Below are 26,160 nucleotides of genomic sequence, written 5' to 3' on the forward strand. Positions count from 1 at the left end.
GGAAAAAAAGAAGCTTCAATTACTTTGTCTTTTCTTTTTCAAATCCTTTACTTTCTGTGGTGAGAACATTAAGAAACACTATAAATTCTGCAGTGCATGTCCAACCTTCCTCTCTACCGCCCCTCTCCTTCGTTCTGCCCGAGCAGGGAACCCCAACACACACCCCCCCTTCTCTCTCTCTCTCTCTCATCGCCAGCGGAACACATTGTCGTGGCGTTAATCTGCTGTAAGGCCCCGCAGCCTCTTTCAGCGGGAAGAATTTCGGGCAGGGATTACACACACGATCAGCGTTGGTTTGCGTGAATAGATTACTGCATGAACTCTGAGCGCGGATACTCCGGTGTCATCATGAATTTATAAATCAATCACAGAAACGCAGCCAGCCAATCCTGTTCTCCAAGCGGGGTTGAGGTAATATTGAATTTTGCATCAACCGGGCGGTTCAAAGGTCGAAGTTTTGTCGTCGTTTCGTATCAAATTTAACACGAGAAAAGCTGCGTCAGTCATTTTGAATATTAAAATGGTTTAGACAAGAGTTAGTGTGCAATTAATTCAATTTAAGTGGAGCCTGGTGATTTAAATGAACTCCAGTGACATCATTGTTATCGTCTAAATGAAATTTACACATGTTCCTCTGTCTCATGTCTTAGAAACACGACCAGATGAATCATTTAGATTTAGATTCTGACTTTACACAATAAGAAAACACGGGGTGAAAAGGTGTGTATAGCTGTGTGAAGCTGTTGTCTGAGCATCAAAGGTACAATATGTGCACTTTTCTGCAGGAATTCTTAAATATCTGTGACAATTATGATGTTTGGGAAAATCCTTCAAGCACAAGCTATACCACCATTCATCACAAGGGGCATCGCTGCTCAACTGTCTATCACGTTATCGCATTTATGTGATCTCATATATTATTATGTCCCATTGTCACACTGATCTGACAGCGGCTCTGTTTGTCCTTAAACCTGTAAGTTGTTAAAACAGTTAAAGCAAAAATAATCATTACATTTCATATACAGCTGAATTATAATCCATCAGCAGCCGTCCAGACACTAATGGTGTCCTTGCCCTCCCAGGGAAACTGACCTGTAGCTTGTGCACAGAAAGCTTAAGCAGAAATGTAGGTCAAAAGCTAATTATGTGGTCTGGCAAGTGCGGCTTATATCAAGATATTTCACAAGGACTACCACAGATCTGCCTGCACATGCTCAGTCAGGACTCAGACCATGTGACTGCTCAGGATATTATTTGTTTGGGGATACAGTCACACCTTCACCCTGTGAACTTAATGGTCTTCAAAAGCTAAAGTCCAAATGTCAGAGCGAGCTGTCACGACGCCTTTGTTGCGCTGAATGAAAGGGGGAGAACACAACAACCATCATATTTGTCAGATCCATCCCTTATGGAGGGTCTCGCCGAAGAGCCGTAATTTAGGGATCAGCCGGGAGAGCCGCTTGTTGAGAGATACAGGTTAAAAGGTATCTGTGGCCTACCCAGCATGCCTCAGTTCGCAGCCAGGAAGTACAGTTTCAGGGCTTAGCGTTGCATTCCACCAGTTGCCTCGACTGTGATCTCACAGGAATGCTGCTCTCAAAGTGTGTGAGATTAATATTTAACACGATATTGGTTGGAAATGCTGCACGCGGTCTGCGATTTGTATGGTGGTGTTTTCTTAAGAGCTCTGCTGCTGCTGTTATCAGGGTCATGTTCATAACAAAGTATTTATGGGTTGGCTCCAATGATTGATGCACAGGTGGGTGTGTTGTTCCTCAGACAGGTAAAACAAACACAGCCACGGTTTCCCAGTGTGCTCATATATGTCTGGGCACAGGCAGATACTGAGCTTTATGAGAGCTCTGTCAATTCTTTTATGTTTAGTATGTTCAGCAAAATAACCACAATAAAAAAAAACAAAGCTGTAACTGTTCAGTCACGAGTCTTAACTAGATGTACAGTAATAGATCCTGCTCACACAAACAATAAGGAGAGAACGGAAAGACAGATTCAACTTATATCCTTATGTTTACGTCATAATTCAGTAGATGGACCACAATGTGATGAAATCTGCAGACACAAAAGGCAGAAAATCTACTCGCCAGGTACCTCAGAGCGACCGCGGGCCCTCGTCTGATGCACGTATCGCTATAGCAACCGCCAGCCATTGAGATATGAACAATGTGACAGGCAGAGACAGAGGAGAGAGAGGAAACTTCAGCTGTAATGAAGATGTATTGTGTTTCCCTCTCCGTTCTGCAGCAGATCCTTCAAATGTTCACCAAACTGCAAAGGGAACGATTTGATTGATCGTCACATCAATCACTCGTAGATATTTGCAGTCAGGTTTGATTGAATGTGTATTAGTTTATTACTTTTGATATCCAGATGAACACAGGCAGAACAAGATTAAGGCAGACATGCATGTAGATGTCTGCTGTGTTTACTGCACATGATTGATTGATTCATCGGTTGTAGAAAGAAATGCGATATAAAACTGATGCTTCTATTAATGTGACATTTGTACAAATCGATTTACTGCCTGGATCTCGTAAACGGACCGAGCGGCTACAGAAGCTGAAAACATAAATATGACGTTCACTTCTGAATGCAACCGAGGCGGGAAATCACAATAAACAGCTCTTGTGTGAGGAATTCAGGGAGTGTGAAGAAGCGGAGAGAAAGTTGTTGGCCAAACATACGTAACTCCCTGGGTGCGATCATTGCCCTGATTGGGTGACAAAGATGAAAAAGGCCTTTTCAATAACTCAGACTAATGTTGTCCCTTTGCTCAGACCGGCTGTTGCCCCGGGTGCGTGTGAAATGCTTGGCGTGGACAAAGTAAACCATGGCCGGTGCCCATGCTCCATTGTCCCCAAAGCCTCCTAAAGAGGTCTCTTCACAGGTCCGGCAAACACACTCTCCAGACTCTTGGCATATCTCTGAAGATCCTCCTTTTGTGTGAGGAAACACATTACTCGCTCAAGGAGAGGAACAGGGGAAACAAGGCAGCACCAGTGAAAAGGCTTAAGTATCTCACCCCCAACCCCCCCCCCGCCCCCGTCAGGCCGCCTCTCCTCCTCGCCCGATGGTAATTGGGACTGAAACACTTTTTTTCCTGGTCCGGGCCTAATTCAGTGAGTAAATTGCAACATGGGAAAAACATGAATGGGTCCCAACAGCGCGGTGACTCAGCCGCGGAGACGCTAAGAGTTGCTCTTTGTGGCCGTCCACAAAAGGGAAATGTTCTGTTAATCAGCATTGTTGTTTAAGTAAGTGTGCTTTCCTTCAAAACTCCGCCTGATTGAAGGATCCTCACACGGAGCCGGATGGAAAATATTGATGCTGAAGGAGGGAATATTGGAAGTAATCTAGGTTGGGAAAGGGAACGTGTGTGAACTCGCGGGGGCAAATATGACATTTCTTCATCCGTCTGCCCGTTTCTGTCACTCACCGTGTGTGTGTGTGTGTGTAACTGGATCAATTAGTCGTTTCAGACGGCAGTTTAATTCCCTGCAGTTGGCATGGAAAACAAACCGCGGCACTGAGCTGACCAGCTTATACTAAATTGTTTCCCTCTACCTCTAACAAATGCAAAGCAGATTAAAATTGGAGGAGGAATGTAAAAAATGCTACTTTGCGAGGATCAGCTACAGTCTAAACGTTGTGTGTTTGTTTCACAACACAACACACACACACAGAGGGCAGACACACTGAGGGAGAGAGTGGAGACTTTATTTGACAAGTGCGTTTGATTTGAACGCCAAATGTGTCAGTTAATATGTGTGTGTATATGTGTGTGTGTGTGTGTGTGTGTGTGTGGTTGTGTGTGTGTGTGTGTGTGTGTGTGTGTGTGTGTGTGTGTCCAAAGACAAATGACTGACGTCAATCCCGAGATGCCAAGTAGTAAAAGCCAAAGTTACAGGTGCACAGATCTGTTCCAAACTCACAATCCAAAGCCAAAACCACAAAACCTGAGCTAAGAAATCACAAATATGGACTTTTGTGTTCCTGAGTTGTTCTTGAGTGTTTGCGTCGATTTAATATCGTCGCAGGCAGCAATCAGAGTTGGAATGCGGCCGCAGTCTTCCTCATCTGGCATCTTCTTACCTAAAATATGGAGAGATAGAGAGAACGATGATTCAGGTGTATTGACGCACAATGAATCACAACAAACCGATCAATCATTGAAACAAAACACCAAACACCAGACTCAACATGTACCAGGAAAAGTTATTAAAACACAGTAATCGCTGATTTAAGGCCACGTTACCGCATCAGAAATACAGAGCACACACAGTAAAACCCCAAATCTATGTCAGGTATGCAGTAAGAGGTTTAGCCACCAGCCTTCTCTCCTGTTCAACTCAGGGAATTAGTGGTGTTTGTTATGGTGTGTGTCCTGTAGATGACATGTAGAGAAGACATAACGAAGTGGATGCATCTCCATAAAGAAGAAGAAGAAGAAGAAGAAGCGCAGAGGAAGTGATGAATGAAGCTTCTTCCTCCATCTTAAATCGTGGGCAGGTCCTGCTTATACCAGGAAATCAGTTGAGAATAAGAACAAGAATATACAAAAGTATAGCTCCAGGCCATCTCAGGCGATAATTTTCCAAATTGCTAGTCTCCTCTTTCTTCTGTCTCAGCGTACGAGTTGAAATCCCTCGCTCAGACAGACGAGCTCTCTTATTACCTCTGTGTGTGTGTGTGTGTGTGTGTGTGTGTGTGTGTGTGTGTGTGTGTGTGTGTGAGTGTTTGTGCGTGTGGTGTGAACAGGTAAACAGTAGCGGTGCAGCAGTGAGACTGTATGTGAACGTCAAAAAGTGAGCGGCTGTGTGTAATATAACAAAAGCGGCGGATGAGGCCGGGCCAGTGTATGACTGGGCGTGTGTGTGTGTGTGTGTGTGTGTGTGTGTGTGTGTGTGTGTAAAACATCACTTAAAACCAGCACTCAGACAGAGCAAAATGTGCATTTTCAGTTTAAGAATAATAAGTGAAGCACTTATCTATACATTAGATTGCATTATTTTGGATTTACACTTTGTTACCTTATGTTACCCTGCGCCTCAACTTAGAACACAGTGTTCCCAGTGTTTGGATCCTGGGAATGGGAGCCGAGTTTCCCGTGTTTACCGCTCGCAGTGAGTAGGAAACCAAGGGACATAAAGGATAAAGGATGATAATCTCCCTGGAATTCCACTGCGTCTTCTTATAGAGGGGACGAGGGAGTGCTGGACAGTGGGGTTGAGAGGTCAACGGGACCAGTTTGCGGAGGCCCATCTGTCGGCCCCCCGTTCTGTTTACGCACCATCTCGGGAGTGAAAGGCGAGCGGCTGGAGAGCGGAGATCCTGTTCTCACAACACCACGGCACTTCATGCTGCAGGAGGAGAGACGGCGTCCTATTCAGCGTCCGCTCGGACAACAAGACCCCCAGACAAAACCTCAGAGGAGACAGAAAGGCCTCGCGACTCAAGAGGGACTTTATTTTGGAGGTCCCAGTGCAGCCAGATACTCCAGACGCAGGCCTGAAATACTTTACAAGGAATTTGAAGACCTGAAGCTGAAAGTATTTCAAGTCAAATCAAGTGTTCGCATCAATTTACATACTACAAACATTTAACTGAAAGAATGAAATAAAAGCAACCAGGAGTGAATGAAGTGACGTCACAAAATCAATACTGCAATATCATAACAGACGCAACGCAAACGTAAACAAGGTAATAGAGGAGAGTATCACAGGTAAAGTTTCAGTCGGAAAAAAGTTGATGAATAACAGGAAAGTAATAATTTGAGGAAAGGAAGGGAAAAAGGTGTAAATAAAAGTATAGAATATTAATCTGTATAGTAACTTCACTCATCAAATATACAGTGTGGAGTAAACTGGTCTCACAAAATGGAAAGTACAAGCAGGAGAACTGTAAACATGGAGGCAGTAGCTCAGTTGGTAGTGCTTCCGCTTGGGAACCGGAGGGTCGCCGGTTTGAGCCCCTGCCGAGGTGCCCCTGAGCAAGGCACCGAACCCTCAATTGCTCCCCCCTCTGCGAAGGGTGGTAATGTAATGTATTGTAAGTCGCTTTGGATAAAAGCGTCTGCCAAATGATCGTAATGTAATGTAATGTAAAACACGAAGCAACACAAGAAAACTTCAACACTAATCCCAGTAAACAGAGCTAGAGCGTGTGTGTGTGTGTGTGTGTGTGTGTGTGTGTGTGTGTGTGTGTGTGTGTGTGTGTGTGTGTGTGTGTGTGTGTGTGTGTGTGTGTGTGTACTCTGCAAAGGTACTGCATACAGACAAACATCAGTACCAGAGGAGGATTAACCCTGCAGAGTATCAGTGCTGCTGGTAGAATCAGACCTGTGCGTGTGTGTGTGTGTGTGTGTGTGTGTGTGTGTGTGTGTCGTGTACCCGAGTCGGAACAGAAGCCAAACGACCCCGTGCCTATAAAACGACGCATACATACCTGGAGGCTCGCCGGCCTGCCATAAGTGAGCCTCCATACCTGCCATTTTGACTCCACAGCGAGTCGTTTCATTCACAAAATCTATGATTAGAGGTTTTAATGATACTGTGCCACTGCAGCGGAGAAAGGATGGCTGCTCCTCCAGCTCCTCACCGAATATCAAGTGGTGATATATACGAAATGAGACGCTTATCTCAGCCATTTGAAACAACGATACTGTACTTAGAGTGCATTTTGCCTTAACTTGTAAAAATTACAGCCCTGACTGTGTATTTAAGTGAAGCTGAACGCAGTCACAGGGCAACATGAGCAGCCCACGACCACATTAAACAGCACTTTAATATTTGACTTCAAAGAGGCAGAGACAGCCAGCAAAAACAATAATTTAACACATCATGATAAATATTAGTTAAAATTCAAATCTGCTTTTAAGTGGGTTTTTATTATGTTTACTGTGTGTTATAAGAGGTTCAGGTGATGGATGTGGGGGGAGAGAAGGGGGATTGATATTCAGTTCAGATTGGAGAGTTTGTTAATTGTCGTATCGGTTCATGTGGTTGAGTTGGCGGATTTGTGCCAAGTAGAAATAAGCTCAAAGCTGCAAAAAGAATCATAACATTCTGACCTATTCACACCTTGACTTAGGAAATGTAGTATGTGAGGGTATCGATCCAAATCCATCTGGATCTCTGTTAAAGGTAGCATGTGTGAATGCAATGAGGCATCAGGGAGGCATTCAATCATCAAATCAGAGGCTTTTACTCACAGACACAGTTATTTGAGTGGGAGATGCGACTTCAGCAGAGTGACTGATGATCATATACAAGGCAGTAGAGGAAAGGATGTGACCCCAGCACGCCGGGTCTCGCCCTTATCCAGATTCAGACGAGGCATTCCATCTGAGACTTGCAATTTTTTGAGTCATATTATCTGCAAATTATACACATTTCTTTCAGTAGATGTAACAACCAGACGGTATTTTTCCTTTTGATCAGACAAAATAGGTCGAGAACAAACACGTTAACCTTTTCTGTGTTTTTACCCCTGTCGGTTATTTTTAAACCTGAGAGAGATTTACGCTGTTTTGTTTTTTATATATATATGGGAGGGGAGGTAATTACAAAGCAGCCCTGTGAATTATCTTCATTACATTAATCAGTCAGGATTAAGTTTGGCTCGGTTAATGGATACTGAGCAACGGCAGCCAAACACTTCAGTGGCATGAACCCTTCAAAGAGGAAACAATGAGGTTAAACCTTTGGGGAGATAACCTCACTCACTCACTTTGTGCTGCAGTTGTGTAAACTGGGGAAATTCCTATTGTTGGCAGATGTACCAGCAGGCCTACAAAGTCCTTTAGGCATCTTAACGTGCAAGTCCTGGCTACGCGAGACAGAGCCTCAGGAGCTCAGACAAAACATACGGAACGCAGATACAAAATAAGTCATCACTCACTCACGGTTACAGAGGATACATAAATTGTCTTGTCAGCCCATGAGGCATGTAAAGACTGCACAATTATGTCACCTTAATTCTGTGATATAAGTAGTAGTATGAAATAATGATGGAGACTGTGACAAATATGAACATCAAAGCTTTTGACGCAGACAGAGCGGAGCAAGCCCGGACAGGCCTGCACCGACATTTAATAAATCTTACATTGAAGGAGGAAAACCCTTAAACAGATTGATTAACTGCTGACAGTTTTATGGCAAAATTACTATTGTTGCACTGGGAGCACTCATCATTAGTTAAATCAATAGTAAGGTAAGGATCATTTATACTCCACCACACTTCCAGTGTCTCTGTCAGCCCTTTCATTTGGCCTCGGTCTATCAGCAGGTACACACACACTCTCCTAATAGGTTCAGTTATAACATCAGCTGTCACCCAACGCCTCGTAGACTGAAGCACGTGCTGCGTATCAGAGAATGTATGGAGAATGCAAATTAATGCACCGCAGTACATTTGTAACCATCATTTCGTCCTGTACAGCATTTCCTCAACTGTATTTTATGATAGACAATCAACAGGTGATTAGATATTGATCTGGATTTCATAGATTAAAGTATCTGCACAGGGGTCAACCAGGACGAATGCACGTCTAAGATACATATTTCTTCAAAATATACATCCAGAAGAATATAATGTCCTTTATTGTCACTTTATTGTGTGTGTTTGTTTGTCTGACAGCTCCCCGACTGGCCTGCTGCTGCACCTGTCAGAGTGGGACAAACGCTGCCTTCAATTGCAGTAAGAACTCAAGAAAATCCAACTTCTACATGGAAAAGTGCAACACAACAGTCCCTTAGGTGGGACACACTAACTTGCAACAACCGACCTCTGACCTGCAACTTGAATGCACCAAATATTCCCCGATAGCTCCGCCCACATTCAGCCTCATCAATGAGAGAAAGTGTTAAACACCTGCAGAGTCAGAACTCTGCTGTCACGCTCCAACCATCATATCTGTATCACACGTTCCTGTTCCGGTCTCAAGGTCGACCCGTCTCTACTTTAATGAGGTGGGTATCAACGGTGTGTCACGCAAATTGGGGGGCGGGGGGGCGTCGAGTGGAAAAACACCTCAAACAATACCGACTTGTTTGAGCGAAATGATTAGGCTGAATCACATTTGTTAGGCTAAAGCGGCTTAAAAGCAACAGTGAGTGGAAAGGGGCTTAAGAAATGCCAAAAGTCTGACAAAACAGCAAAAACAAAGCTGCAGCTGCTTTATTCTCTCTGTGACGGCTTCAGTAGAACCAGCGAGTTCAAGTGAGATGTGTGTTTGTGTGTTTATGCACAGAGCAGATCTTCCTCTTCCAGGCAGTTTGGAAGCTACGTTCTATAATATTACGAGCAATTTGTTTCCCGATTTAGCTTGAGTGACATTTGAGATGACATTTTCCAAACTGTAATGAAGCTGGAGGGCTCCCAGACATTTTACAGTGATAATTAGCGCTCTGTTTTGAAAATGGAGTGTGGCTAAAAACTGCTGCACTAACGGAAGTCTTGTGCTGCGTTCCATTCGTAGGCAGACGTGAGAATTTCCCCAGTTGAAAATTGCTCTCTTCTTCTTCTTCGACTCTCCACGCTAAACGTAAACGTCAGCAGATTCCGAGTATTCCAAGCATTCCGAGTACTTAATCTCACATCATGGACATAAGCATACTTTGATATCTACCAATTTCTTTCTACCTGATGTTTGAAAATGCTGATTTCTTGCCTTAGTCGCCTTATAATCAAAGTTTTTCAAAGTGCATGTTGACAGTGGAGGAATGAAGGATGACAGCGGCCATGTTGCACACTTTCTGGCCGTTCCTTGAAGTGCTCGCCGGTCGCTCTAATTTTGAATCTCACTCGACACTCGGCCCCTTTCAAAGGGGCAATCTAATACGCCCTCAGCCCCGGGGTCAGCCTCTTCCCTCAGCTCCAGCAGCGAGTAACTTCATCTCGTTCACATGCCGTCTTTCACAAAAGGTGTGTCTTGTTTACAAAACCCCGGGCGAACGCGACACTTAACCAAGTCGGCGGGTACAAAGCCCCTTCGGTCGAGTGATCCGGGCCTGGCAATGACAGATGAAAGCTCAGACCGGGACTCGCGCTCCGCAGCACGTGTCTGGGTGATGCTCTCATCGGCCTTCAATGGGACAGGTGGAAGGAAGCGGGCGCGGCGACCGGGCCGAGAGACGAGGGCAGGCAGGGAGGGAGAGAGGCAGGAAGGGGGGTTAAGCCTCGGCCAGGGTTGGGCCATCTTCATGCCTGTTTGATACACTTTGATATGTACACTCCACCTGAGCCCAGACTGTGAGTGTGAAGGGCGATGAGCAGGGACTTGTCGGACGCTTTATGGGATGCGCCGTTTGTTTATTAATCACTAGGTTCTGTGATGTGTCTCTCATCGCCCCAACAGGTATAATTAAGCTTTAAAGGGCACGGGAGGCTTGATGTGTCTGCAATTCATTTTGTTTTATCTCCATGTTCCTTTTGAAGTCGCTGCTGCACGGGGAAGGTGTGAGTGTGTGTGTGTGTGTGTGCATGTGAGTGTGGTTGTATGTGGTCACAGAGCGTCTAAGCCTGTAGTTCCCATGTTGCATGACCTTGAGGATGTCTGCTTACACGCCAGCTTGTTTGGGCTGACTCGTCTTGTTTAGCCTCAGCAGATTCGGTCGTTTGGTGGAGTGACAGTTCAAAGGTTGTCAGTCCTGGTATTGTGCGGCTTGTCAGACATCTTGGGTTCCCAGCAGCCAGCTGTGGTGGGCCTGTTTTCAGCACAAGTACGTGACAAACGGGGGGGAAAATAAACACAAAGCCGCCTCGTCCTGACTGACATGGCACTATTGACCCTATCAAAAGGTCAAGCGATTTGGAATATGCATCAGAGAAGTGTTTGAATTTCACGAGTTCCTCCCCACTTCATCTCTCCTTAATATTGATTTGTGGTGTCAAATGAGATATGTTGAGTGGGGCATCAGGTAGGAATGTAAACAAGCCGCTGCCGTGCCGCGCCCGCCTTGATCTTCCATTTCAGCTCTTCTGCAGAGGGACACATCCTTACATTTACAGCAACAAAGGAGAAATGCAACCAGCAAGCTGCAACTTCGGGATTCTTTTACTCCGATTACTCGATGAAGTAATCAAATCCCTTACCAGAGTAAAAGCAATAACAACAATATAAAAATATCAAACTTTATATCAAGAAGAAGTACTTTCTGTTCATTCTGAATCACTGAAATTGACGAAATTGGAGATACAAGGTTTCTGAAAAAACTGTAAACCTGTTTTTGTTTTCATGCGATCACTTAAAGGAATTCATGAACTTCTGCGGGTTGAAAGTCGTTTTTGTCATTAAGCCAAAACAAAGTTCAGATAGGAGAGTTTCATGGAACGACAGTAACATCTTGAGAATTTGAGGCATGTTGAATTTAAAGTCTTTAGTCTGCAACGCCTCTATGATGACAAATCCACTCATCGGATGTCGTAAAGTGCAAAGTGGCAATGCAAGTACTTAAAAAATGCAAGTAAGAAACTTCAGTGGTATTCAAGTAAATGAGTAAATTTGCTCTCCGGCCCTTTTTCCTTCAAAATCAACATGAAAGCGACATATTAATCTAACAGATCCAGCTTGATAATGCATGCAATCACAACAGCTTCCAATCCTGTAAGTAGGCCAAACTATTGTCCGTCCGGGATATGCAGAAAGCGTCTGATGTGCTTGGTCTTGGTCTCGTTCCATGTGATTCTCCAGCAGGCTGTCAGAGGAGCAGGAGTAGGCAGAGGTGTGAAAAGATGAGAAGCTCACCTGTTTACTTTGGCACCGCAGACTGAGCAGGCAAACAGCCAGTAGCCTGTCACGTCTCCCGCTGCATCCTGCCGTAATGTCCCCTCACATGTGAGTAAATCAATGGAACTCATGAAGAAATGTTACCGGGGGAGGGAGGGAACATCACGGGGTCGGTCCCACCTGGTTATGTAAATGAAATAGTATATTGATTACTGACATCAGCTGATCAAACTTCAATTCTGACTGATCAATGAAAGACCAGTAGATATTGCTATGGCTCAGATTGTGTTCCTGACGCACAACATTCCATCATTGTTTTCTTCCTTTCTCCATCTTTCTAAGGCCTGTGCTCTGCATGCATCATGGGAAATTCAATTACTCGATGACACTCAAATATCACAACAGCGTTCTGAGTTACAAATTGATTCTGTGCCGCAGGAAAAACCCTCAAATTAACCATAATCTCTCATTAACAGAAAAACATCTTGCTTATAAGTCATTGTACTGTTAGTTATTTTAGGTATGTGCATCCACCATATGATCGGAGGAACAGATTTGCTGAGGCGCATAGTGGAAAGGAAAACATCTGCGGCTGCACCTTTGGCACACGGAGTAACAGGTAAATAAGTGTTGCTACTTTAGCTTTCATCGCGCGCTAAAATTACAACAAGAAACCGAGAGACGACTTCTTGTTTGGCACCATCACAATGCGCTTTGAAGTGTGCGAGCCACGGCGAATGACTCGCCCTCTGACTGGTGAAGCAACGTGTCGTTCAGGCTGGAGGGGCCGCGTGTTGTTTTAAAGATTGGCTCGGCTTTTGACAATCAAATCATTTGGGGTTGTTTTCATAGGAGAAATGTTTGAGAGCTTAATGTGGAACGCCGGGGCCGACAGTGAGACGTGACCCGTGCCAAGTAGGATGTTGTGTAAGGTGTTACAGAAGCTATACGTTGCATAGGTATGTTTGACTTGCAGGAGATTTACGTCCAAACTAGGACATTCTTTTTTGTCAGAATCCATAAGGGTCCAATCAAAGGCCAACAGAACACTAAACATCTCCAGAGTCATCACCATAAATAACCTGTAAATCATGAAATCTTGTAAAAGTGAACCATCCATTCTGGTTGTTGTCTTGATTGACACCATCCACTGTCACCCTCCATCCCCCAACCTGGACTTTACTCAGCCAATCAGGGCCCAGCATTGTAATGGGCCTGAACCTTTGTCAGCTGTTTTAATGCCACGTCATGTAAATTATGAAACTTACGTGGAAACATTTTTTGTAGGATATGTTCAAGTCCTCATTACAACCTCGTACGAATCCATTATCAATTGAGTGGAAAATCTCTGCAGCGCTACCTATTGCTAGTGCTTCGGAATTCTGATTCTTTGAGCCCAAAAAATACCAACATTTACCACAAGGGGGATCGCTACCTTGGTTGTCAATCATGTCTAACATTGTGGAGTGGGAGGAGTTGTGGAGTCCCCTTCAACCTTCCAGACGGCCGCTTTAGCTCTCTGATGCTAAATGTGATCTGGGCCCACCAGGTCCCCACCCCCTCAGCACCTGAGCGTGGATTCATCCGCACGGTGGGAGGAGACAGCGGAAAGTCCCCAATTATGTGGTAATTCTAGAGAGTGGTTGTGATATTTATTCTTATTGCCCAAAGAACTTGGCATTTATGAGACTCACCACAAACACATTCCCCACAGCACAGGCAAACTTCAGGCTCTCGCTCTTCTTCAATCAGATGAAATAGCTGCAGCTGATTTATGGCGGCGTTTGGAAGGAAGTCTCCTGCCCTGCGTATTTAATTCAGGTGCTCCTTTATATAAAGCAAACTGAAATCATTTAATTACTTTTACCTTTCTTTGACAAGGTTCATGAATGCATCTGTAACTCTCCTCAGACGTGACAACAAGGCGTTTATTGTGTTCGTCTCAGCAATATCGTCCAGATGCACTGTTAGTCCTTATAATAGTATCATTTAAGACTCGTAAATCAGTTTGGGATAGCAGGTTCTGATCCTTTTAATTTTGGTTGTGGTGAAGCTCTTTCTATTCACGTCTACACCTTAGATTCAGATAAAGGCTGAGAGAAAAGGGCCTGATACCTGGGTTTGACTTGAGCCCCCTCAAATCCCTACATCCGGCCCTGGTGGAGTTGCCACTGTAACATCCTCCAAAGGTCAACCCACTCTGTGAATAAAAGCTGTGATTTGACTCTACTGGGTGTGCATTGTATGTAATCAGCATGGAGTCAGAATGTAAGGATGTGGAAGTTGCATTGCCTCTCAGACACAGCGGGGGCGGTTGGGTTTTCAGTGCTCGTGCCTTCACAGGGCACAATTTATGGCCATTATGAAGGTCTATTTCTAGCCATAGTGATGGATTCAGCTCAATTATTGTCCATTATGGAGAAAGATGGCCGCGCAACCACACCAGAAATGATCGGCTCTTGCTGCAGTGACATTGAAATCCTTGCTGTGCGTTCACCAACAGCTGACACGCATTCATTCACATATTTAGGGGGGCAATTTGTGATGGTGGTGCGGTAGATGCAAGGGTAGTCACAGGGTAGGTAAAAGCTGAGGTAGAATAAAGTAGAATCGATTTTCCTCCATATCTCTGGCCCTCTACCTCCGCAGAAGACTGAGACGTGGCTAATTCCCTCTACGGTTGTGATTTTGAGTGATTGCCTGAGCTCTCCATCTTTCTGATAAGTGTTGAAAATATCATCTCAGACACTTCTATGGACTCTCCATCCTGTTATATTTGCTGATTGATCGAGTTTGGCAAGTGGTTTATCTCATTAGCATACTGTGGAAATCACTGAGTGCCACTCGTGTCTTGCTGCGAGGTTAATTGTCCGCCTGGATGCTGCTGCTGTAGTAATTGTGATTAGTGTGACTATTATCTTATTTAAAATTCCATCTTCAGGGATGGTATGTAACTTAGTACATTTACTTTACTTATGTATAGTTTTGAGGGTTTTTTAATTTAATTTAAATACTTTCACTCCACTCGACTACTTACTAAATGAATATCGCCAAAACTGTAGATATGAGGTCATCGCACCAGACAGCATGGTAAACCTTGTATCTCAGTTTTGGAGTGAATATTTTGTAGATCTTCTTACAAACTCTTCAAAGTTGCAGTTATAAAGATGTTCACACTGACAGTTGAATAAGCTACAGCCATTATTGATCCTCTTACTTTGTCAAAACCCAGTCACAACCAAATTATTGCCAGCAACATTGTACTTTGATATGAATTTATCAGACATTTAGTGCAAGTGAAATGTTCTAAACATATCACATATAACTGAACACATCAAAAAATATGTACCTCAATAATAAGATATTTTGAAATAAATTCAAACCAGAAAATTGAGAAAATGATCACAATCCTACTAATCGGAACACAAAATATACATGAAGTGTTTTGTAGTGAGTCATGCATGTTGTTTACATTGTTTACAGAGTGTCATAAGCTTGTTATCAGCCTCAATCAATGATGATTATTGTGAAACCACAGAAAATCTTGCAATACATTTTAAATTGTTTACCAAAACGATTCATACCTTTTGTACAAAAATTATATTTGAGAATTTGAATGTTTCTAAATGCTTTAGAGGTGTTTCATATGGCTGAACTACCATGTGGCCCCCAGGCAGCTGCTTATGTCACTTAATATGTAGGGCCAGCACTGCTCTGTATTTGTTTTTTGGCCATAAACTGTCTTCATAAAATTGCTAAATGTGGTTTTCCCACACAGGTGCTGACCCGTACACTTTATCTAATAAGCAAGCCCTCTCCATATCCTCTTCCTTTGAATATGTTTATGCATGAATAATGGGAAAAATGGAGAAACGGGGGGGAGAGTTCTTCTCATTCCTGGCATGGGGACACTGCAGTGGCTGCCGCGTCGCCAGAGTTCAGGCTGGCAGTCAGCACAAAGTCGAGGTAATTTAGAAGTCCCAGCCAGTTGCACTGGGGGGCCTCCACAGGCCTCTGAATACCACCGGAGCCCCCGGCGGACATTAATCAAAATGCCCGATCAATAACTTCTCAAGTGCTAATAAGCACTGGCACATTTCGTGATATGTGAGCCCCTTCATCATTTCGACTACCGGAGATTTATAGGAAATCCATTGTTAGGTCCAAAGTATGAGGTAATGTAGCACTTAGTAAATGAAGTAAAACCAAAAGCCTGGGGTGATTTGTATTTCATTTACAAAGGACATGTCTAATCATTAGGAGCTCCATCTCTCTGAAAAGCAACCAAACGGCTGTAATGACGCCTGTGTTCTCTTATAGTTTACTTACTCAGCATTGATGCAGGATCTAACAGCAAACAGTCTGGCCTCACTGTCCTCTGCCCCTGACAGGTCCAATCCCAGAGAGCCATTGGGGGGGGGACTATTCACCACGGAGCGATTAAAGTCTTGTTAGCAATGCATTATGGGTCAAGTCATAAAATAATTAGATTTCTGTCCCCTCCACTGTCTCCTATCAAAGTGATTGGTCTCCTGGTCATCTCACCGGCTGACATAATTGTTAATTAACCGTTATGAGCTGCCCTCTCTCATCCATATCTCGGGGCAATTACTCATTTGACAACAACGCAATATTTCACTGTGTATGATGTATGAACACGGACCAGGTTCATGAGTACCAACTGACTCAGTATTGTGAACATGTTACGTGTTTACTCACATGTCTAGATGCTCTGTTGTATCAAATAGGATTATGATCGTGCAGCATTTGCCTCATATGATCTGCAGGTGCATTAAGATGAATCATAGTGATGAAAGTATTGGAAGTATGATCTCATTCACCATGTTTACGTTACATAAAATCACATTTCTGATCCTCCCGGATGTTTTATCCTCTTATGTCAATATGCACTATGGAATTGTGGGATTATTCCTCTTTTCCAATCTGTTTTGGGTGCAAATTCAGTTCAGCAAAAGGTTTTGTTGCAAAGTTCCATCGCATTGCCTTTCTTTTTCTTCTTTCCTTTTTTTTTTTTTTTACCCTTCGCTTAAGTCATCAGCTCTTTGCACGTCAATGTGAGTTGTCTTTTCAAAAATACCACAGAGCAGGTAAAGAGGTCCGGGGGGAAGAAAGTTAAATAAAAAGCTCTTTAAAATGGTATTCATAAAGAAAAAGACAAACAGTGTCCCTGTTGAAAATAAAAGTGCACGCTGAAATCCATTCTGATGACAGTTGGAAGAATGCAGGCTTTATGAGGGACTTGAGCCCCATCTTTGCCGTATCTTTTAAGCGTGATTATTTACTTAAAAAAACAAACCAAAGCCCCGAGTCTGGCATTGTGGACGACAGCCCTTTGATTGAGCTCTGAGCTTGAATTCTTAACTAATAAATTGTTCCACGCCTTTGTCTGGGGCATTACCAGCAGTGGTCTGCGTTTTTCTTGCCCTAATCTCAAGAATGCAGCAGCCTCTTGAGAAGCCCAGGGGTTTCCTCCTCTCCCAGAGCCAGGTCTTCACTTTGTTTTCTTAGAGGACTCCCCGGATTGACAGACCTCACCGTTAGCCCTCTCCTCGGCCATCTGTTTTCACTGATTCTGACTGAGCACATCAAAGTCAATCAAGACAGCAAAGCATTTTAAAAGTCATACACCCCCTCTTCGTGTGTGAGAAATAAAGCAAACTTTTCAACAAGTGCACAAAAAAGAGACAGTTGGGACTCCTACGTGTTTGTGTGTATGGTTTTCCATGTAAGGCTGACCTGGGAGGGATCCCTGAGCTCACGGCACAGGTATGAGCAGCTTAGCTTTGTTCAGCACCCACTCTGACGACAGCTCGGTGACTCACCTAGACACACAGACCAACCTGCTTTGGTCAGGTTCCAGCAATTCACTGACATCTCCCTGACAATAAAATAATCATTAGTGAGATGAAGACATCACGGAATTCCCAGGGACAGCAATTAGACTGCAAAAACTTGGATTCAGATTTGAATGATGCTGTGTAATTGCAATTAGAAAATTAATAAAATCAAAAAATATCTATTGGTTCAAATTTAGACATTCAAAATGCCTGAGACTTCGCCATCAACTTTATAGTATGAATGTTTTGTTTTCGGCATCAGTATATCAGCAGTCAAACGCAAATTTGACTCCTTTTAGTAGATTTCTGATAATTCTTTTATTTGATATTCGTGATTTCTGCTCTTTATAGGAGATATGTTGATATTTATGAAGTATAAAATCGTGTATATAATCGCATATGCGCACGAAATTGCAATCCCTCAATAGGCCACAGTTAAAAAAATAAGAAAAAAAGACCAAATCAATAACTGATCAGTCCAGAAGATCAACAGAATTCATTCATGTTATTTTAATCCAGATAGTCACAAATGTTTGGCAACACAAACAAACGCATCGGCTCGTCTTTCAGCCTCTCTGTCGCTCAGCCAATCAGAGGCAGCGGTGAAGCCCAGCAGTGGGGCGCGTGAAGAAAGGCGGGGCTAGTTACCTGGTTACCCCCAAACTATGCGCTGATAGGCTGGTGATGCGGAAGATACGACGCTGCTGTTTGCTAATCAATGAAAATATGGCGCATTTATCAAAACTCTTTGTTAATTTAACATGCGTATGAAGCGTGTAGACGTTGTTTAATATGCTTACAAGAGTTTATTGTAGCTTTAATGCTTTTGAACGTCAGTATGATGAAGTCAAGTGTAAGTATTTGCCCCGTTGTTTGTTTGTTTTGTTCATATTCGACGTCTGAGCGCCATTAATTGAAAATAACCTGCGTGTCCTTCACTTTGTAAAATGAGGTCACGCTTGCATCTCTTTGGCAATATTCGACGTTTTTCTTTGTAAATTGTTTCTGTGCTCCTTTGTGTCCATTTAAAAAGTAATTCATTTGCCCCTGCATTAGTAAATTATCCTTCCTCCATTTAGCAAAAGTATTTTATCTCTTCACATTGCCATTATGTGGTCTAGACATAAGACTGCACAATTCATTTAGTTGTATTTATGCTTTTTGTATTGTACTTTCCTTTTTACTTGTCCTGGTTATAAATAAAAAGTCCGTATTTGCCACTTGGCTGCAGCTCGCGAGTCATATTATGTAGATCTGGTGATGAATTCCAGCATCTTTTACAGGATTTGACATTGAAAGCCAGCAGCAAGTTGGTCTTCACCTCAGTTGCCTTCCAGGACCACATCACCCGCAGCGTACTGCTGCCAGGTTTCTCTCTGCGGGACCCCTGGGGGCCCAGGTGCAGCAGAAATGCTCCCTCAAGCACCAGAGACCCCCGACGTGGAGGAAGGAGGAAAGAGGAGGGTCTGCGGAGAGAGGAAGAGGAGAGAGAATATGTGCTTGATCCGGCTCCACCTCCTTTAACTTTAGGTAAGATGCGTTGCAATTTAAGAGTTTGTCTCTGTGATTTGTTTTCTAATGTCTGGCCTGTTTATTGGGTGTTTCTTATAGCCCAGAAGATGGGTTTGCTGGCCCCTCCGGAAAGGAGGCTGACGGAGGATGAATGGACTCGGGTCAAGGCTCGATCTGTTCAGCAGGGGGACTCGACTCAGCCCTGCGCCATATGCAGGGAGGAGTTTCGTCTCCAGCCTCAGGTAGCCCTCCTCTCCCCCTCCCAATACAAGGGCTTCTCTTAATATTGTGCGAGAAAGCGCTTTTTGTATGTTTTTCAGGCTTCTTTGTCTGTCAGGGAAACCTGTTTCCATATACACACATGGGATACACACACACACACACACACTCACACACAAAGCCCCTTCCCCCTCCAGTTCCTGTATGTTCTAATCTGTGTAGACAACTGTACAAATTTACCCATACTGCCTTGGAACTCAACTGTGACGCCATGATGTAGCAATCAGTGTGTTACTGTGAGGGTCATTCAGGCTTTTACACCTTTCCGATCCCCTTTTAAGATGCCAATCTCCTCAAGAATGCAGGGCTAGAATAGGCGGCCTCACAAAGCACAGTTGCCATAGATGCACGTGTAAATATTAGTTTGACTCAGGGAAAAAAATGTTAATTAGTGCCTGCTAACAAGGGAAAGTGACAAGAGGGAATCTTTGTTGATTTGGTATTCTCTTACTGGCCTGTGGCTCATGTTGTAACAATGCGTTTGTGCTGCATTCAATTATTAAACGGACAATTAAATTGCTTACAGCAGCAGTTGGGCTGAAACAATGTGCGGATGAAAGTTTGTGTTACTTCATCCATTTTAACCCTTAAGTACTCATTCTGGTGACCAGGTCATATTTAGATCCTCATACTTTGTCTTCTACAGCAAATTTTGATCCACCAATGTATTTTATATCTATAAAGATTCCACTCGTGATACATAAACAGTGCTAAACTCTTAGTGATTCGGAGAGGGAATACATTATGGGTTCATATTACATAAACAATCAACGCTGACCTCAAAACAGCATCATTCATAGCAATAATTAGGTTCCAGTAATAATAATTGTACCTCATGTGTCCTATAACAGCCTCTGTGTACAACAATTTAATGTTAAAATATACATTTCTGTACATTTTGGGTGCTTCCTGATTCATTTCTGTCTTGCACCTCTGAGGATGAAGTGCAGCTTGTAACCTGGAGGCTTTGTGAGAAGTGAAATTTCTCTCTGGTCTAATGGCTTGTCAAGCTCCTGGAAATTGTCCACTGCAGGGGGCCCTTTCACTGGTGATGGAGTGTGTTGGTCAGGCCAAAAACAATGGGAAAATCAATACGCCCCCCCGCCGTCTGGAGATCTGAGTAAACTGGTTTGTGTGCCGAGCCCCGTCGCCCCGGCCGCGTCCTTTCAGACGATAAAAGAGACTCTCACAGGTAGAGGAGACGGCAGGCCAGGTCCCAGCCCGCCCACTGGGGGTCATGCTGACACCCTCTATCCTCTCAGCAAATAACGCATAAAGACGCATACACACATTCACATACCTGCATGAACACACAGATTTAACCCTTCCGCGTTGTTTTGGGTCAATTGTAACCCCATTTTGGCATTTCAAAGCAGTAAAAACAGAGGGGAACAAATAGAGAATTGCATTATTTAAGCCTGAAGGAAGAGGAAATGTTATTTGTGTCTGCATATTTTCATGCGTCCTCTTAAACATTAGATTGTGCTTCACAATTTCAGTCAACCTTTAATGAGCAGCAATCGAGCACGTATGAAAGCATTTTAATTCCACATAAAGTGAGTTGTTGTTGTTGTTTGTGTCCCTTCCAGGTGTTGCTGTCTTGCTCTCATGTTTTCCACAGAGCGTGCCTGTGCGCCTTTGAGAGGTTTTCTGGGAGGAAGTGTTGCCCAATGTGCAGAAGGGAGCCGTATGAAACCCGGGTGATCCACGACGGGGCTCATCTCTTCAGACACCACTGTGCCACCAGGTACATAAGACGCCAGCAGGTCTGAGAGTCTGTGTTCAAGGGCACAAGCAAACTGAATATATCACTTTTTTCTTTAGTAAATTGACCATATTGTTCCATGTCCTCATTTTTTTTGATAGAAATTTATTTTGTATTTGTAGAATTCAAGCATGTTGGCGAGGCTACATAGCACGGAAGTGGTACACACATGTGAGGGAAACTGTGTGTCCCAAAGACAAGAAGCTGAGACGCAGATTCTTTGAAAAAAAAGTGAGTTCAGACCTCAATTTACCAACCATCTATTTCATTTAGTAAAGAATTTTATTGATGTGTTTTTATAGTTTTATAGTTTTGCATATTTGGACCACATGGAACATCAATAAAGTCACAATCAGCTTAACCTTGACATCTCATGTGAGTGTTGAGACATGGGTTTGAACTCTGTGTGACTCTCTGAACCCACACACACTCACACACACACACCTTCACCTGCTGTCACCCTCTCCAGCTCCTTTTGATGCTGTGTGAATCATACTGTTTGTCCACTAATGTGGAGAGAGTTTTGTGTTTTAGTCAAACAGTCTGGACCTTCCAGGGTCAACACAACGGCTCAGTCCTCCTCTGAGTGTTTGAGTCTGGTCCTCCTTCACCTAAGTGTGTGTGTAGGGTGTGTGTGAGTGTTGCCCTGTTAAAGCTTGGCATAGTACCACATCAGGGTGTCAGGAGTATCACTGATGTTCAGTCACGTTTTTTGTGTTGTGCTGTGGAAACTTGCCGAGACCTTCACTGTGTGGGTAGGAGAGGATGAGGAGGTGAGAAGAAGGTGTTTGGGTATGTAACGCCGGTTGTCATGACAGGCGCTCCCTTCCAGTGACTGGATTAGAAGTGAATGTTTTGGGCTGACCGGATGCTGATGGGGTCACTTTGATGTTTGGTGTTGCCTTCATGGAACCTCTGAGGAAAAGGGAACATTGCCACCTAGTGAACCTCCCCCAGCTGATGCCTTGTCACTCACTGTTGCCTCAGAATGACCAGAGAAGACACCGGTCACCACTGTGAACCAAACTAAAACATTAGCTTTTCATGGATAAAATAGAAGTGTGGGTCCAAATTTTGTATAGAGAGTAATAACGACAGCTTTAAAGAAATAAAAAAGATAATTCCCACTCCTTAACCCCGGTCATGGCTCCTCCAGCACATCCACGCCTTGTTAAAATCCGGCGGTGTTTATTCCTCCGTGCAGGGTCGTAATCACACAGAGTGCTCCTGCTCTCACAGAGGCTGATTAAGCAAAAGTGACAAATGCACGAGGGCCGCACTCATAATGTGTTGTCGGGTCGGAGTGTCCTACCCATCCCCCCTGTCGGCCTCCATCATCCTGTCTATAAACCATGTCACGCAAACAAAGACACAGCGTTTACTGAGCCAATTAAGTCTGTTCTAACACATTAGACCATGTCCGGGTCCACATGCTAAGGCTGCAGCTACACACACGGTGTCAGCCGCTCTGCGTTCCACGGTGTGTGATGGAACGGTCGTGGGTGGTCATGAGATTGTCTCATATCTTTTGTCACACTAAGGATGATCTCCAGGAGCTGTAAGCTGTGCGGCGCAGTGCTGACAGGTCTGATTGACGCGATTTTCAAGGGGAAGACGTATTTGCTTAGCTGACTGTAATGTAAACGGGCGTGTCAGAGCCGAGCTGGAAGCCGTGTCAGTTGGAGACGCCCGTTCCCTCAGTTTCCTCTTTCAGCTGTAGATAGCAGGAGGTTATAAAGCGCCGTTGTGCCACCATGCCACAGGTGTTCCCCCGCAGAAAAACCTGCCAGATATCAGGTCGGTTACAGGAATCTTATCGGCTGATCCCGATGACCAGCTTTCAATTTTTACTTGTTTCGGGGTCCAGCCTTGAGTCAACACATTAAGGGGACACTACCGACATCTAGATGGATTGCCATGAGATAACACCTCTGCGCTCCAACCCCCCACCCCCCCTGTGTCCTCTCCCATCTGCATCTGCTGTGAAGCAAGGCAAAGTTCAGCAGAGGCTGTGCTGTTTGCCTTGACTGTCGAAAAGTCAGCCAGGCTCATAAAAGCCTCCATCCCAATGTTTAACAGTTGTTTAATTAGTGATAAAAGCCCGGCTGTAAAGCAATTCTGATGTCACTGTGACAGGTGGAGGGAGGGGTTTCTGCGTGTGTGTGAGAGAGAGAGAGAGAGAGAGAGAAAAGCAGATGTGTGTGTTAATGCAAGCAGTAATATAAGTCGTTTTTATTCCAGTAACATTTTCATCACATGACAGTTACTGCACCAGTCACAATCTAACTTGTGTTGTAAACAGATTTCTACCTGAATTATTCCACAATCCTCTGACAAGCACCTTATTTGTTCTCTTATTCCTGTTGGTTAATCTGTCTGTGTTGTCTGCAGGATTACGAAAAAACCTATGAGCCAATGTTTTAATGAAATTTGGTTGGGGGCGGAACTCTATACATTTTGGTTCAGGTCGGCCTGATGATGGCGCTGCAACTAATCGAAAACCCGCATCCATCCATGTCGGCCACGGCCACGGCCACTTGTTTTTGGCCACATTTTCCTCGGAGAGAATCGTATTAATTCCGTTCACGTGTACACCTTAATAATACCAAATAATGTGAGTATTGAGCCATGGAAGCGTATCGACTGTGTGCAGGACTGAGAGCGTGCATGCGTGCCTCCATGTTTGCCAACGCCGGCTTTTCTCTTTTTTACTGGTTTCCATTAATTCTCAATGTTAGTGGGGAGACGTGACTGTATTGATCCGGCTGTTTAACAACTGCACCCTGCCAGCGCGCTCCAGCCATTACAATACACACACACACAATTACCCGTCGCAGAAAACACGACTCCATTGTGTATCTGAATGAAACATGCCTCCTTTGTGCCACTAAAATGTTTCTTCCCCCCCCCCCCCCTCTTTCTAATTAGTTGCAGGAGTTGAATGACAGCTTTGTCCGATACTGTCACACCGACGTGGAGGCTTTTCTGAGTGATATCGACCGCTCGCTGTCATCAAGCAGACGAGCGCTCCGGCAACTGGAGAGAGGGAGCGTCGGCGAACCTCAGGAGGACGACTGGGACAGAATACAGAGACAGGTCAGGAACGAGACGACGTCTGCTGAACCACATCCAAGAGGCCCCCCCGTTAAAAATATCATCTAATCCTAGTCTCATCCCCCTCCCTCCGGGCCGTGCCTTTCCCTTGACATGTTAACGCTTGCATGGGGACGCCGGCATCACAGCTGCCATATAGAAAAGTACAGCAGCAGATCTGTGCAGAGGTGATCATTCACTTTACCAAATGAATGGCAGCGAGTAGGCCATTAATCCTCTGTGTTTACAAAAAACACCCAGTCTGATAACGCACGGCAGGCTTTTCATCGCCTCCACCGCTGCGGAGGAACTGAAAAGAAAAGTCTAGATTTGCTCTTCCGTAAGGCTCCATTGTTGTGCGCCAGGCTTTCATTGCAGCCAATACCATTTTCCATAGAGGGTGTGTGTGTGTGTGTGTGTGTGTGTGTGTGTGTGTGTGTGTGTGTGTGTGTGTGTGTGTGTGTGTGTGTGTGTGTGTGTGTGTGTGTGTGTGTGTGTGTGTGTGTGTGTGTGTGTGTGTGTGTGTGTGTGTGTGTGTGAGTGTGAGTGTGTGTGTGTGAGATGTTTTTTTTTCTTTATCTGGTGTGAAAAGGTTGTGCACAGGACAGGAGTGGCTCAGCCTTGACACAGGAGTATCAAACGGTGAATGAGCTTTCAACACACACACAGTGCACCTTCTCCACGGGTGCAAACTCTATAAAGTGGCGTGCGTGCGGCTCGTTAGGAAACGTTTAACAGCGGGCATGTTGACCGGAACTGAAGAAGGAAGCCGTCTCTGGTTAATCATTAGTGAACCGGTGCATGTGTTCCTTTTGTTTTTTATAAGGGGGCGACTGACAAACACGTTGTCACCTCGTGCCTGAGCGAACCTTCCCATCACACTTGAACCAGACTACCTGAGTTCCAACCAACCCCACAGAGTTGAATTTGGTCTAGGGATGGTCCTATAATCAAACCTCTGTAAGGCAGGAGGTCTTTGAATGCCCGACCTAACTAGTTTCTAACTCTTTCAGGTTGTCCAGAGAGGTGTGTGGGACTGCCCCATCTGCCTGACTCCACTCTGCAGCTCTAGCCACGGACCAGAGGCTGAGAGATCCAAACATGGACCCCAGAGACAAACCGTACTCCTGTCCTGCTCCCACCTCTTCCACCAGGTGTGTCTAGAGTCCTTCGAGGCATTTAATGTGGACAGTAGACCGTCCTGTCCCCTGTGCAGGTCTGTCTACTATAAAAAACTAATTTAAGCGATGTACACATGATTCCAACAGCCCTTTGCTTTATTTGTAACCTTGTATGCAGCTACAACATCAAAAACCACTTAAATCTGTTAAACACATGATTTAATAAATGAAAAACTAAACGTACACTCTGCTTTTTTAAAACTTTTATTTGCAAACACACAAACATAAAAAAATAACGGAACCTACATTTAGCAAACTCAGAAATCGTAAAAAAATACATTCACAAAACATATGCCATAAATTACACCAACGACTGACATACGGACAGAAAAAAGAGCTGCTTCGCTTTTAAAAGTCGGACATGTACTGCAAAGGTGAATAGAAAAGCTTTTCCGAAGAGAAAAACGTCTCTGTCAGTTCTCACGTCAGTTTGGAATCACGACTGTGATGTTCTCTTCACAGCATCCAATGATCAGTGTTGTGTAATGTGAACGAATTTTGAATACAAGCAACTGAACTGCAGGAAGTGAAACAAAGGGTACTGGGTTAAAAAAAAAAAGAAAGTGTCAGCAAATAGTTAACCTAAACCTGCAGTGTGTGAAATGAAATCTTCCAGAAAAACCAGATGAACAGTTTTGGTATTGATAACTCTCAAAATACACCAAAACAAATACAGCTCAAACTGAACCCACACTCCTGCTTTGGTAAGAACTGGATTACATAGAT

General features: G+C 44.1%; 1 protein-coding gene across 1 annotated transcript; it reads left to right on the top strand.

The window, feature by feature from the left end:
- Positions 1-18,341: 18,341 nt before the first annotated feature.
- On the top strand, positions 18,342-25,621 carry rnf32 (ring finger protein 32). Its single transcript, XM_076161079.1, has 7 exons — positions 18,342-18,457; positions 18,888-19,134; positions 19,216-19,358; positions 20,985-21,142; positions 21,283-21,391; positions 24,089-24,256; positions 25,267-25,621. The coding sequence occupies exons 1-7, from the start codon at positions 18,425-18,427 to the stop codon at positions 25,495-25,497; spliced, it is 1,089 nt and encodes a 362-aa protein (XP_076017194.1). The 5' UTR covers positions 18,342-18,424; the 3' UTR covers positions 25,498-25,621.
- The last annotated feature ends 539 nt before the right edge of the window (positions 25,622-26,160 follow it).

This window comes from Genypterus blacodes, unplaced genomic scaffold (genome assembly GCF_046128005.1).
Source record: "Genypterus blacodes isolate CSIRO-AG114 ecotype Tasmania unplaced genomic scaffold, CSIRO-AGI_Gbla_v1 ptg000110l_1, whole genome shotgun sequence".
Taxonomy (NCBI): domain Eukaryota; kingdom Metazoa; phylum Chordata; class Actinopteri; order Ophidiiformes; family Ophidiidae; genus Genypterus; species Genypterus blacodes.

Excerpts from the sequence above, each read along its gene's own strand:
- rnf32 (XM_076161079.1), top strand. The coding sequence starts at position 18,425 with ATGCTTTTGAACGTCAGTATGATGAAGTCAAGT. Across the intron at positions 18,458-18,887 it reads TCAGTATGATGAAGTCAAGT|GATTTGACATTGAAAGCCAG; the intron begins GTAAGTATTTGC and ends CATCTTTTACAG. Across the intron at positions 21,392-24,088 it reads GCAGATTCTTTGAAAAAAAA|TTGCAGGAGTTGAATGACAG; the intron begins GTGAGTTCAGAC and ends CTTTCTAATTAG.